At 41.3% G+C, this 14,412-nt stretch overlaps 1 protein-coding gene across 1 annotated transcript; it reads left to right on the top strand.

Annotated features, from left to right (window-relative positions):
- The first annotated feature begins 5,238 nt into the window (after window positions 1–5,238).
- On the top strand, window positions 5,239–7,232 carry LOC6610541 (protein lin-9). The gene is made up of 3 exons (XM_002035085.2): window positions 5,239–5,455; window positions 5,519–5,788; window positions 5,850–7,232. The coding sequence occupies exons 1-3, from the start codon at window positions 5,253–5,255 to the stop codon at window positions 7,177–7,179; spliced, it is 1,803 nt and encodes a 600-aa protein (XP_002035121.2). The 5' UTR covers window positions 5,239–5,252; the 3' UTR covers window positions 7,180–7,232.
- The last annotated feature ends 7,180 nt before the right edge of the window (window positions 7,233–14,412 follow it).

Below are 14,412 nucleotides of genomic sequence, written 5' to 3'. Positions count from 1 at the left end.
ATTTGCAAAGTGCAGCTGGGAGAACTCCAAAACAACGCAACAAAAAACCAAAGGCAAATGCACACGATGATGCTGGCCGCATCTGTGCGGAGTGCACTGATAAAAAAGCGGAGTGTCTTTAAAATTCATTAATAAAATGAGCTAAGGTTTCCTATTTGGCATAGGCACTTTACAAGATTATATTTACAAGTTTTAATTCTCCAGATCTGAGAAGAAAGTATCCTTTTACAAATTCTAATTTGCATATCCTTTTTTCCAGTGTTTTCTAGTATTGTACCACGACAATAGTCTGTTTTTTTAGCAAAGTTCTGAAACAATTTGTTGTTGTTGTGAACTTGGAATAATACCAACTTGAACGTTAAGCCACCGTCAGGAAAAACGAAACTAAAGAAACTGTAGACACGAAAATGGTCACGTTCTTTGCGTGAAAATTTCCACTTATCCTTTTGCGTGTGAAGTTGTGTGCACTAAACACTTTATATCCGCAGGTAGTTGAAAAGTCGCGGAAAATGAGCGGGAAAAGCGCACAAAGGTTTGGGAAAATAATGCAGATCAGGCTAAGAACGTGGATAATTATCCTGATTAGTTTATTTTTGAAATAGTATTTTAGAATTATAGTCAATTTTTGGTATTTGCTTAATTTAATAAGATGCTTCTATAATTAGCTAACTGAAATTTATTATATTTAATTTTAGTTTTGTTTTTTAAGTTGATTTAAATTCATAAATGCATTACAGTTTCTTGGTTACTTTGTTACTTGTGTTCATGTTTACTTGTTAAAAACTGAAACCTTCAATTAAAAACATAACCAGTCATGTGGACTGATTCCTCTCGGGCGATTTTCTCTGTTTTAGCCACATAAGCACTCTGTTTAATTGGCTCTGCAGCCAAGTCAGTACGTCCAGAAATAAAACGGGTATCCCCAGGATTGGCCAATATTCCGTCCGTCACGTTTCCGCGTCTATGTGACCACATTCCGCAATCGAAATCGCAGGAGCAGCAGCATTTTTGCCCAACTGGCACAGCAGTCGTGCAGTGCGATGCGAAAGAAATGTTTATAATTCAACGAAAATGCTCGGCGAGGAAGCCTCACAAAAAGCCATCCACAATGGCTGCCTCTTACACCCACTACCCTTCGTCCATATAGTATATATATATATGCTATATATGACGATTGTTGCGCTTTCTTGTCGGATGGAAAAACATGGCAAATGCCTTATTGCCGTTGTGCACAAGTCCCCACCGGACTTGAGTGGAATTGACTTTAAGTTTTCAAGCTGCTGGCTGTAGCTGAATGCCAGGAATAGAACCCACTTATCACTTGAGAACCAGGAGCCCGGCGATATGAGAGCCCCTTGGGTATGCAAGGTTCTTCCGTGACATAAATCCGGTAGCCCCTGCCCAACTACAGATGCGGTCACAAAAATAGCTTTAAGGAAGAGTTCTAGAAATAAGATCTCTTTAGAAGTATTAAAAAACAAGTTTCAAGTTTTGGGTCTTACTTATTACTTACAAATTATATTATAAAATAATAATAATAATAAATATCTATTTTTAGTAATATTCTGTAATGTAAATAGCAGCCCAATTTTTTTTACCGCATTTGCTAGTCCAAAAATAAAGTCGGCTGGGGAACATGATGCCATCATCCGTCATCTGGATATCCCGGTGACAGGCGAAAATCGGGTGGAATCACTAAGCTGATTTACTCCAAGTCGAGCGGAGAACACTGAAAGTTTGCAGCGGAAGACGGGCACTGAAATGGAAAGAGAAGTAACGGCGGTGTCAATGACTGGGTCCTGAGATCCAGAGTCTTGAGTCCTGAGTTCTGGGCACTGAGTCCTGAACCATCAGCTCCTCCTCTCTCCCCTTTGTGACAAATGAAAGTGGACAGGGGCTGCAGAAGAAGCGCTTAAGTCAATTTGAGTTTGACTCGGCGAGCGAAAGCAGCCAGGACATCGCAGGATGTCTCAGAATCACCGAGGACATCGCAGAGCGGCAAAGTTCAGCTGGCCAGGCGCGTGTTTCCGCTTAAAAGTTTTCTGTTTTTCCACTTGCTGTCGACAGCAATCGAGGCGCCCCAAATCCTCGACAGATTGTTGTTACTGCCATCGCTGTGGTGTTGGCTAATTGCGATTTAATGACGATGACAATTTGATAAGAGGATTTGCTGCATTGTCCATCCGCCGCGTTGTCTCTGTGGCATCTACCGAATGGATCGACCAATTGAATCAGCCATTTCGATGGTACACTGCGAAAAAAACCATAGCAGTGCCAATATTTATTACCGCTCTGTTCAAAGTGTAAGTATACTCTAAAAGTGCAAATCAGTAATAAGTTTTAATGTTCTTTTCTAACTTAAAAAATCTTATGGCTTATCGAAACGCATAGAAATTGTTTCCTGTGCATCGCGGAGACAATGCAATCACATGAGTATTTTACGGGCCGGCGAACCAAAAGAAATCTGCGATAAAAAGCCAATGTCAGCAGCAGCAGGAGGAGCAGGAGTCCAAGTCAAAGGCGCCTAGCCGCAGACAATGGCTGTAAAATAACTGGAAAAATTGAACATGAATTGAAATAAAAGCGATAGTAATTGAAATTGAAAACGCGAGGAAATTCGGTGCACGAAATCAATGTCATTTGTGGGGAAAATCGTACGAGATATCTCCGAGAAGCTGAGCTTTAAGTATAATTTAAGTATTTGTTTAAATAAATCCTTCTGCTTGAACACGTTAAAGCTATAAACATTGGGAATTTCCCTATCCTATTGCCATAATCAAAAAGAAGGTAATATTTCAATAGTATTAATTTTTTATTTACACAATTTTTCTGCTTTTCATTGCGGGTTGTTCAACATTTCCCCCAGGTTTAAATGCTGTTTCACTTTGATGTGGGTAGAGTCGCATATATTTATAATTATTATTGGCATTTCCAAGGGCCGAATTGGACCCTTTTTTGTGGAATCATGATAACGGTCGAAAGCACGCTCCTTGTCAAATGATTTTTCAAAAAGGAAAATAACCGAATAAAAAAAGAAAATTGGTTCAACTGTCGCTTTCGCGCTTTCAATTAAAGCGACAAATGTGTGACTATATGGCATAAATATAAAGAAGCCTTGCTCCTTTTTGCAAGTCTGCTTTTTTTTTTTTGGCCAATACGTGACTTGGCCCAGAAAGTCATTGACTTTCACAGACTCCCCCGAGTGGCTTTGTTATGTCCGCTCTAAAAACCCGCTTTAAAGACCGAACTCTCGAATCAATTAATGCGCTCCATGGCCATGAAAGTGGCGAGTGGCGATAAGCCAGCTCCAACCCATGTGGCCCCCCAACTGGGAGCTGACGATACAAACTGCTTCAATTTTAATGTCCTCAAACTGTCATAAACTGTAAATGAACAGTAAAAGCCATGCGTATAAGGCGGGCAAGCGGCGACAGATTCTGTCGTGTAGATGGCCCAGAAGCTAAAGCTGTCAGCTCAAGAGTTTAAGTTCGACAAGCTGGTGAAACTATCTTACACTGAAGTCGGTTTTCACTTCATATATATATAATACTTTGCTTATTTAAAACTAAAGTAAAAGTGTGAAATTAATCGCCCTACTATGTGTTAATCCTTTTCACCATCAGACTATAGCTGCATACCTTTTGACACCTTCATGCTTGACTTCTGATTCACACACGCCCATTTTAAACGCCCCTGGCTCTTTGAACTCGATTTTTTAGGTTCATTGAGCAAAGCTTTTTTTTAACACGCTTGCGTGTGCCGTTCAACATTTAGCCAGAACAAAAGCCAGTTTTTTGGGCCAGTGCAAAAACGCCCCGCAGGCTGAAAGTCAGCCAGACCAAAAGCCAACATTCGCCATACAGGGTACAATATAGCCGCATATATGTATATGTATAAAGTCGTGCACATGAGTAACCCGTTGGCACGACCTATCATCGCCCATTCCGCTGGCCAAAGTCTCCTGGCTGGGCGGTGGGTGGTAGGTGGGCGTGGCACGTGCCGCCTGCAGCTTTCATTAGTTCAATGTCAATGTTTTGTTGTGTGATCCTGGAACACAAAAACTGAAGAACACGAGAACCATCCAGCTGTCTGCTTTGGGTTTTTAATTTTAAGCGCATGTTGCTAGCCTCCAGCCACCCACCTGCATCACCGTTGCCTGTCTGCTGATTAAGTGAGTACAAGCTGCAGGTGTCCTGCATTAGGACATCCCGCTGCTCCTTCGAGGCGAAAGGAATGCAAATTAAAACTGGTATCTCTTCCTTCAGTCTACGATTCTCCGGAAGCTCTGTGTGCACAGCAAATTGAATGAGGTGCACAGACGGCAATCGATATCTCGATGGAGGAAGTAATCTTTAAGTTCCTTTAAGTCTGAATATCTGGATATCCAATTTCCTTTTTCCCAGAAAACGACCGCAACACGTGTCGAAAGTTTGCGGGCAAAATCATTGGCATACACTGAGGTGTATTTATAATTTAATTTAATTTAGAATTCCGTTTTATATAATTAAATATGAAATTTGGATATTAAATACAGTTTGTGTTTCTACCTAAATACTCTTTGAATTACATTAGCAATTCTCTTGCCTTCTTCCTTTTTTTTTTTTGCAGTGCACAGGCGTACTTACCACATCACAGACATGGAAATTAGGCCAAAAGTGCGCAGCCAATAATGCTGGAATCCATTTACGTAATTTCAAATCCGCTGGCGGTGTTTTAGCCACGGCAACAGTCGTATGCAAACTTTATTAATTACGCGCCCCGATGACCATTACCACCATCGACCTTCTACTATTGACCATGGAGCCATTCTTGCAGTCCGGCGAAACTTTGGCTGTTTACTATTTTGCTAAACAGAGTTTTGGCCACCCATTGTTGTGTTGCGCAATTGGCACCAGCTATAAAAATCACACAAAAGTTTTTCAAATTAAAAATTCAACAGATTTCACTCGGAAAATCAACAACCCTGGAAAGCGGCAATAACAAAAAACGAATCAGTGAATTGAACGAGAAAAAACTGTCGAAAATGTTGTGTTAAATAATGATTTTCACAGCAGGAAAAAAAAACAATTTACGTAATTCGATTGTAGGCTGTTCATAAAATAATATTGATACTATTTATTAAAATCCGTGTAAGACTTTAGTTGGTTTAAATGTGATGTATCAGAACTAGTTTTTTAATAATGACTACCCTAGAATATATGACAACCCTTGACTGAACTGAAATATGTTGGCAACCCAATTTTGCAGGCCATATGTCAAATGTCAACTACATAATTGAGTGTGAGACTTGTGAGACAAAAAAAAAAAACATTTGGTTCAGCAAAACTTCGCTTAAATTACGAAAGAAAAACTTAGTAGACCATTTCAGCATGTCAATCGATAATTTCACAATCCAATCTGAGATCTGCGAAGAAAACGAGTTTCTGGCAAATATAGGATTACTATCAACGACAACGTAATATTTTCTCCATTCCTATCAAATATTAAAATAGAACTAAAGCTGTGCTACCATCCGTAGAATGTCGCGTCATCAATTGAAGAAACCCAGAAAGATGGTGGCGGCATGGCAAAACGATGAGTTATTTATTCAACGCCCCGATTTCGACAATCGTAGCAGGATTTCTGAAAAGCCAGCGATGCAGGTGAGGACTAAGCCAGAGGGGTCGTCCAAAAGGACTGCGAACTTTACAAAAAAGCCGTCCAAAATATCAGTAGCCGTTTCGGAGGACGAGAAAGAGATGGAAAAGGAGCAGGATCACTACTCCAATGATTTTATACTTGGCAAGAGGTTCGTAGTGGGGAAGATTCCATTGACCCCTTTAAGTGTTTAATTGTTCATTCTCCTTTAGATTGTACAACTTCCTGAAGTATCTCAGCTCTCACCGTTGGATTTGGTGTGAGTTCGTGGACTCCTTCCTGGACAAGCCGACCCTGACCATGGGCTACGATATGAAGCGCTTCATAGCGGAGTACTGTCCGCTCCTGCACTCTTGCTTCATGCCCCGTAGAGGATGGCAATTGGTACGCCGGAATATGGGGAAGGCGCGTCGATTTTCGCCCGCCTTCATCGAACTGGAACGCGAAGAATTGGAGTGCCAACGCCGCATTGTGCGCCAGTTGCAGCAGCATAAGTTCAATCCCAAGGAGAACGTGGGCTACTTGGACCAGATACCCAAGCGTGTGCCCCTGCCACTGGCCAAGGATGCCAGGGTCAGCAGTTTTCTGCACGGACGCTCCTTCGAGGGCATCGTCAATGGCATTGTCATGGGCTACGATCCTCAGGACTACACCTATCTGGTTCGATTCAGTAGAAATGACAATGCAGTCGTGCTCTGTCTTTCGGACTCACAGCTCTATTCCGACGAGGAAACCGCAGCGGTTCCCTTGTCCATTATTATGCGCGGCAACAAATCGAACGCGATTACTTCAGAGAGCGCCAATACCGAGAAGTTCGGAAACAAGAGGTACACCAAGGAACTTCTGGAATCAGTGCTGAAGGTCGGTAATCTACAGGATGTCAAGCACAAGATCCTCATGGACTTGGCCCGAATGAATGAGGACTTCGAGACATTCAAGGAGATTGGTTCTTCAAATGGTCGTCGCGATGCCAAGGTCACACCTCAGCGTGAGAATCTCCAGCGTCGCTATTCGGCCAGCATGATAACGCTGCACCGAGTGAACGCTGATATCCTTGAACCGCTGCGCATCCTGCACGACTTTCTGGTCGAGTATCAGAAGCAGGACGAGGAGGAGGAGGCCAAAAGAGGTCGCCCAGCCAGCGAAGTCTATCAGAAGTGTCGCATGCAGGCGGAACAGGACCTCAAGACGGCCGCGGATGAGAAATTCCTGAAGATAGAATCGGATCGCACGCAGGAGTTCGTCCGCAACCTTCACACCATACTGTATCTCAATGGGAAGCTGGGGCGCGAGAACAGCTCCAACTTGGAGCCGATTATCGCTGATTTGGTTACCCACATGGTGGACAACATCCAGCCATCGCTGGGCCGGAAATTAAAAGATGGCGTTGATGCTCTGGAGCCCCTGCGTCAGCAGGTGGTTCAAATATTCAAAGACGTCAAAAAACCAGAGCGCTTCCAAATCACCCAGCAGGCTCCGATGCAAACCGAGGATGGTATCTACAACTTTGTGGTCGAGGCACAGCCGGATTCTCCCAGCTAAACACACTACTATTACTGGCCCTTTGGAATACTGAAATAAAGCCTCGCTCTTATTTATGGCTCAATCAAAATAGTAGGAGTGTCATGTGCATTGGGAGTTTGCCGGCAGAGGAGCTTAACGAAGTTTCTTGTGGCTGCAACCTTGTGGAGCTCTTTTGGTACTTACGCGAAGGGGTAGTTGGGGGAGGGTACGTGGTCCTGGGATTTATTTCAAGTTTCCAGTGGCACGTTCCACAGGAAGTCAGCCGTAAAACAGTTGACCGATTGGCAACCAAATAAGTAATGCGTATGTGAACGAAAAAAAGGATAATCACTGGGGAATGTTTGTGTTTTCTAAAGGGCCTGTAAATGTGTTGCAGCTTAAAAAGCAGACAGTTGATTTGTTTGATGATAAAAGGTGTAGTTTATTAAATATTTTAAACTGAATAAGAAATACTCGTACTAGAACGCTCTAAGTACTAACAAACCCTGCAAAAAGTAGGTATTGAAATTTTTCTCTTTTTTGTGGCCAAATTTCGTGCAGCCATGTTGCATCCCCGCATAAATCAGCATTTACGAGTAAAGTGTTTTCTATTTTTTAATTACTAGATGGATGCACTACGCTCGTAAATTGTGTGGGTGAGCCAGTTCCGCCGGGGAATTTCCCAAAGCCCATGTGGCCGCCATAAAGACATCATTAATATGCCTCCAGCTGCACTGCGTCGCTCTGTCCCCCGGGTTGAGAAACGATTGGCAAAGGAGCTGATGGCGTGAGTCCTGCGGGAATGGACCCTGGCCATTTCGCTCCCGGATGTGTCGTCGTCATCGACCAAGATGTGCGTATCCTCCACGGAATCCTCCCCAGCGGACGGCTCGTAAATATTTATAATGCATTGAAGCTGAAAGGGCGGCGACTTCGGCTATAAATTTATAGAGTGCATCATTTTTTGGTCTATATGCTACAACTGTGGTCAAGAATCTAGTTGTGGTTGCATTCAAAATGAAATGTTTTGATTAGAATGACCTGCCAAATCAATCTGATAGCAATATTTTTCCCAGTGCCTTGCAGTATTTACGCACAGGAGAATATGGGAGTAATGAAATATGTATTTAGACATTAACTTGATTAATGAACTCGATGTATCTATTTTGAACGTTTCAATATCCTGGCAAACTTAAAGAGGACCACTGAAAAAATCGGCAGACGTGGTAGTTTGGCATCAAGGATCCCCACAGCCAGGATAAACAAACGTAACAAATGGCAGCAAATAAATGTGGGCAGACCAAGTTTATACGGTCAAGTATCCGCGTGGACCAACTCGAGTTGTGAAAGTTGTGAATGTTGGCTACGCGTGCTAAATGTAATTCAATACACCGCCTTACATAATGCATTCGAGATGACTAAAGTTTTTTTGTTCCGTTGACACTTGATCATTAATTATATTTGCGCGTGGCGGGGCATCGTTTATATGGAATTGAATCAATACATAACAGCTTAAGTGGCAACACATATATAATCGCACATCCACATGCCAGCAAAGCAATCGCCTAAGACTGGCAACCTAATTGATTAACGACTCTGCAGGCCTGGTGCGGATGTGGGCGCGGATGTGGGTTGGATTAATCCAAATACCAAGGAAACTTTCGCCACAAGCCGCTCAATTTGCTTTATTAAATTGTCATCTATGGCTGGCCTTTGGCTTGGCTTAACTCAAACCAGGCCGAAAATTTGTGTCAGCAATTGCGAGATGATTAAAAAGCCCTTGGGCGGAAATGGACGTGGGCGTGGCGCTCTTGACATGACTCTTTTTCGTTGCCAAGCGCTTATCATTTATCGCAATGAGTTTTCGCTATATTTCCGACGATATTTTCTCGGAAACTCGACAGGGGTACACGTTAACTAATAGATTCAGCTTTATTTTAAGAGTAAGCTGGTATCACCAAGTAAAATGTTTTATTATTATTACATATTTACATATATGGAATGATCTATATAATTTAATATTTATCATGTCAAACCAAAAATAATAAAACTGTAATTTTTATGGCTGCTCATATTATGCAAAGAGCTTTTGAATTTCATCCCACATGCTGAACATACATATCAGTTTTGTGCGCATATGAACCAAGTGCATATTTAATGTTTAACTTAAAGAAAACCATTTCTGTAGCATACTTTTTTGGTGGCACTGATTTTAATCAGCTTAATGGCATGGTTGCGTAATTGTTTAATTTGATATTGATGGTTGGCAATTGCTGTCGGTTACATAATAAGTATAAAATTAATATTCCTTTCTCTTGGGAGATGTAAGTTACGGTTAAGGGCCGTAAATCAGTGCGCGGCAATGTAAAACTCCACTCGAAATGGAAGTTTAAGACACAATTTAGGAAAAAATTAATAACATTTTATTAACTAATATAAAAAAATATAATTAAATTTTAAGGAAAAAAACAATATATAGATATAGATACTATAGTATTCCTTCCAGAAAGGCTTTATATTTTTTTCAGTGTACTTGTGAGTGTTTCCCTCAGATGTGTGTGTGTTCCAAATGATTTATGAAATGGACAGCAGTTTGTGGCGGCAGTCGGAGGACTGAGGTCAGCGGGATACAAAATGCAAATGTGCAGCAAAAACGAAATGAAAGCGAAAATAAACACAACAGCCAAAGTAACAGTAAACAGTGGAAAAACTAAGAGAAAAGCGATGGCAAAAACAAAAACACAGCCTGCGGCTTGTATTCCGTAAAGCGGAAATAATGGCTTAAGTTTGCTTACGCTTCTGCTTACGTTATAAATTACAATGATTGACGTCGCGTGTGGCGGGCTCCACGGCTTTAATTATGCCTGAAATATAACGATACTATTTATTTTGAGCGTTGAGCGATGAATCGATATGGGTAAATAAATTTATCACTATCATCACTTTGCTTTAAGCTCCCACCGATCGGTTCTTCGACATAATTTGCCAAAAAAAAATCACACATTTAAAGAAATACCTTTTTTCTACATAACTAAAAATCCACATCACTGTTACTGCAACTTTCGAGAAATTTTTATTTTTTTTCACATTTTTTATAGGGGGAACTATCATTAATTTTTTCAAAAAGTTTTCAAAATATATAATCTTCAGCTTGGGATGCCATTTGATTGGACATCCAAATACGAGCAAATCGACGCACAACATTCAATATTTCGATAATTTTTGGCATTTCTATGCCCAAAACCTGAGCCTTGCCACATGCGATGTACAGCAATCGCATATTGACAGAACCAGGCATTCACAGATGTACAAAAACCGAGAGCAGTTAGAAGGCATCATGGCAAGCCCACAGCCTCGAGTGGTTCCTTTCTTTTTTGTGGAAAGCCAATGGGTTGTGACACATATTGCAGGGCGTAATTGGAAACCAGCAGGCCAGAATGAAGCTTCAAGTTCCTGAACTTAAATTTTCCGAAAGTGCTTCGAAAATACTGAGGAAAACACAGTATAAGCAGCAGAATTTAAGAGAACCATTTGATTATTTGTATTTTATAAAAACACTTAAATCCCATTAGTAGATGTCATGTTTACTCTACTGTGATATCTTATTTAATGCCATAAACTTTTGCTGACCTCGATTAATTTAAGAAGTGGACACCTATCAAGTCCTGAAATTTCAAAAGCTTTCCACACAGATTCACAATCTCGCTCAGCTTATTTATTCATCTGGCAAATGTCTTTTAGCCTTGGGCTCATTGCTATCAGCAGTGCATAAAAATATATATTCGTACATTTTCATGTTTGCCAGCTCTCAAATCTTGAATCTCACAAATGAATTTTCGGGGCCACTTTTGTCACAAATTATAATGTGTTGTAATTTGGTTTAATGCACTCGCAGTGAGAGCCAAACTGGTGCCGCCCAACCTTTATGGCCACCCTCAAGGCTTAAACTGCGGCATTGCTCATACGCAGCGTGGGCCAGGGCCATTTTCGACAGACAGCCAGCTTTCACTTTAAGCCACTAGCATGGTATTTGCATTTTATGCAGCTGAACAAGGTGCTCTGATTGGCATTTAGTTGATGTTACATTCGAGCAGCCAACGCAGTTGATACAATTAAAATTGCATACAGATTGGCCCAATTGAGAACCAAAATCAAAAGTAAGCTAATGGAATTTAAAATATCTAATTAATAAAGCAATTCCCTTCATAAAAGTGTAGTTTTGACGTTAACCCAATTTATATGTAAAAAATTAATAATGCAATTAACTTGATCCGAGTGGATAACTTAATTTTAAATATTGGCATATTTCAAATTATTGGGTTAATCTGAATTAAAATTAAATAAGGTAAGAACTAAAGCAAAAGTAGTGGCACGTATGTAATAACAGCTTTCTCAGTAAGGCTAAGGTAATAAAATCTTGATACAATTGAATCCGTTCAATAAACTATCTCAGTATCTAAGCCCTTGGATATTTTAAACTAGCTCGTTCAAAACTCTTGTCGCATTGAAAGAATGTAGGACTATGAAGAACATGCTGAAGCATCCTTATGTATTATGCAGTATTTTTGTCCTGCATCGGACACGTGTGTCCTCTTCTTGGATTTCAATGCACAATCCTGGCACCCATTCTCGTTTCTCAATCTCGTCTGAGCCGTTTAACTCGTGGCACGAGCGAATAGTTGTCCGAAGCATTTGTGAAAGTCTCTATGGCAATAGAAATTTGCCTAGTATTTATGAATCTCTGCATCCTTATTTGTAAAACAGCAAAACGTTTCCATTCTGCTTAGCATTCATAAGCTGCTGAAATGCAACAGAGAGCTTTCGAGTTCAGCTTGTTGTTTCCCCAGCCTGTCCATCACTCACCACTCAAAGGAGATTATACTGGGATCGAGTTCAAGGGTCATCGAGGGTATATGGGTCGGAAGAATCACAATACTGGCATAAAACGATTTAAGAATCGACTTTTATGGTTATTTACCTAAAACTGAAAATTAAATGATTACTTGTTGGATTCAATTCGTACGTGTACATAATAAAAGAGGTATATTTTCGTGATGTCCAGCAGGGTGAAAACTGCTCGAATTTTCCACGGATATTTTCCAGCACCAGGGGCATTCGGAAAGTGGCAGCAGTTCCATTCTGGGCAAATAATTGTGGATGATTTATTCGGTGATAGGGGATAATTTAAAGTTTCCCCATTGTCTGCGGCCAGTTGGGGCTTCGTTTTCGCTTTAATATTGTTTAAGCAACTGTCGATGGCCCGAAGTGTTAGTTGTGGCTACAGGCCAGGCTTGATTAGCATATAAATCAAGTGGATTTGTTTCATTCATTACTTCTGGGCAGCCCCACGACTCGAGGTATTAATTAGGGAAAACTGGCGCAGGCCCCAGGGATCGAGAAATTTACTTGGCCTTGTAAACTTAATAAAAAAGTTTCGGACTTGGTTCCATTTTTTCTTCTTGTTCTTTGGTTTGGAGTCAGGGGTGGAAAGGAAAGCAGCATTAAGTTCAGCAAACTTTGTGCTTAAAATTTCATTTGTTGCTGTAGCTCTCGATGTCTGGCGTTTGAAATTCGCCTGTTTTTGTTTTTCCTTCGACTCGGAAAATGCATTCTTTTCCATCCATCCACATCTATCAATGTACATGTAAGCCCAATACTTGAACAAATTGAGATCTAGGCAAATGGAAAAATCCGAAGCACTTTCCACTCGAGCAAATTGGGAAGGCTTCGTGTGCACTTGCCCACTTACCAAAAACTCTTGCCAGGTAAAACAGAAAAACATAAACATTTTGTAAACCCAGTTTAGGCAGACAGGCGACAAGTGTTTTCAGGTGAATTGTAAATAGGATTAAACTTTCCAACTAACCACACAGTTTTGGATTCGAATTTAAGATTTCGTGCGCTTGTTAAAATGTTCTTCAGAACTCTTTTATACATTTTACGCCCAATTTAATTTTGTATTTGGTTCTCAACTAATGCTCAAGCACTCAAAGTGGCTTTATCAAAAATACACAAAAAGCCACTTATTTCCGTATACATGTTAATTAATTCCACCAAATATGCCAGCATAAGTATCGTGTAAACTCTTCCTTACTTACAGGCGGAAATTTGAAAAATCGCGTTCGGTGGTCGGGTGAAGAGCACAAAACTCGCTCGTTAGCTTTTGATTTGCCCCTCAGGCAGCTCAGCCATAAATTCAGCCACAAATTCAGCTCGTTTGCCAATTTGCGTTGGATTTTTAAAGTCGCCGAGGAGGCGGAAAGCGGGTACTGCACACTTCTGACCGGCGGCCATTCAACACGGACCCGTCCAAAGAGCCAGGGAAATCCGTTAAATGCTCGCTGTCCCGGGGCGCAAGTGCCGCAGGGACAAGAGATTTAATGAATTTATGTCAAGGTGCGGCGCAATCCGGGATTCTGGCTCCGGCTTCGGTTTTGGCTTTGGCTTCAGCTTTGGCTTTGGAGCTGGACAAGTGTCGGATTTGGGGAGCAGCTTAAAAGGCGCTCCTTCAAGGCGACAGCGTTATCAACAATGGAGCTGAATGCCATTTTAATTGGCGCAGCGGGACAAGCCAAATGACAGCCGGTGGCAAGCACTGAGAAAAATATCCATCTTAAAATACAGTTTGTATCTGTGCTAGACAATAATGTTAAATTTTCAAGGATGACTTAACTTAAACTGAATATTTTCTCTCTAAGTAATAAATTATTTTATTTCGTGTCCGTGTGAAAAGCCGAAAATACGTCGACACCAACGAAAGTGACTCCCCTGGGAGAGAAAGTGGGTGGCGCCACTGGGTGGTTGCCCCAAGGAAATGCCGTCGCATTCACCGCCTGACTTGGCCTTCGCTCATTGCGCACAATTAAAAGTTATCCGCGACGTTTGCCACGCCACGCAACCACAACTTGGTCCTCGACCAATCCAGTCTCCTACATTCCAAATAACAAATGTGCAAAAGTTTAGTGAATTAAATGCGTCGCCGATGACATTTTCCCGGGGAGTCGTTGCCGACAGCTGAAAAGATAAAAAACCGGCACCAAGACACCCAGTCACCCGAAGGAAACTTTCAATTGATTCCGACAGCCTCGTAGCAAAAACTGCTTAAAACTAATCTAGTTCTGGGCCCGAAAGCGTTTCGCTTGCGGTTCTTCGCTGCAACTTACAGGCCATAAGTTTGGGGGCAAAAGGTCAAGGTTGACTTCCCAAAGAGAAAGATCCTAATCCTAAATAGCATGTCTAATTTTAGACTCTCTGTGAAAGTGGATGCTTTGT

The sequence above is a fragment of the Drosophila sechellia genome, chromosome 3L (genome assembly GCF_004382195.2).
Source record: "Drosophila sechellia strain sech25 chromosome 3L, ASM438219v1, whole genome shotgun sequence".
In the NCBI taxonomy this organism is placed as follows: domain Eukaryota; kingdom Metazoa; phylum Arthropoda; class Insecta; order Diptera; family Drosophilidae; genus Drosophila; species Drosophila sechellia.
This window is presented reverse-complemented; position numbering and strand designations above follow the sequence as displayed.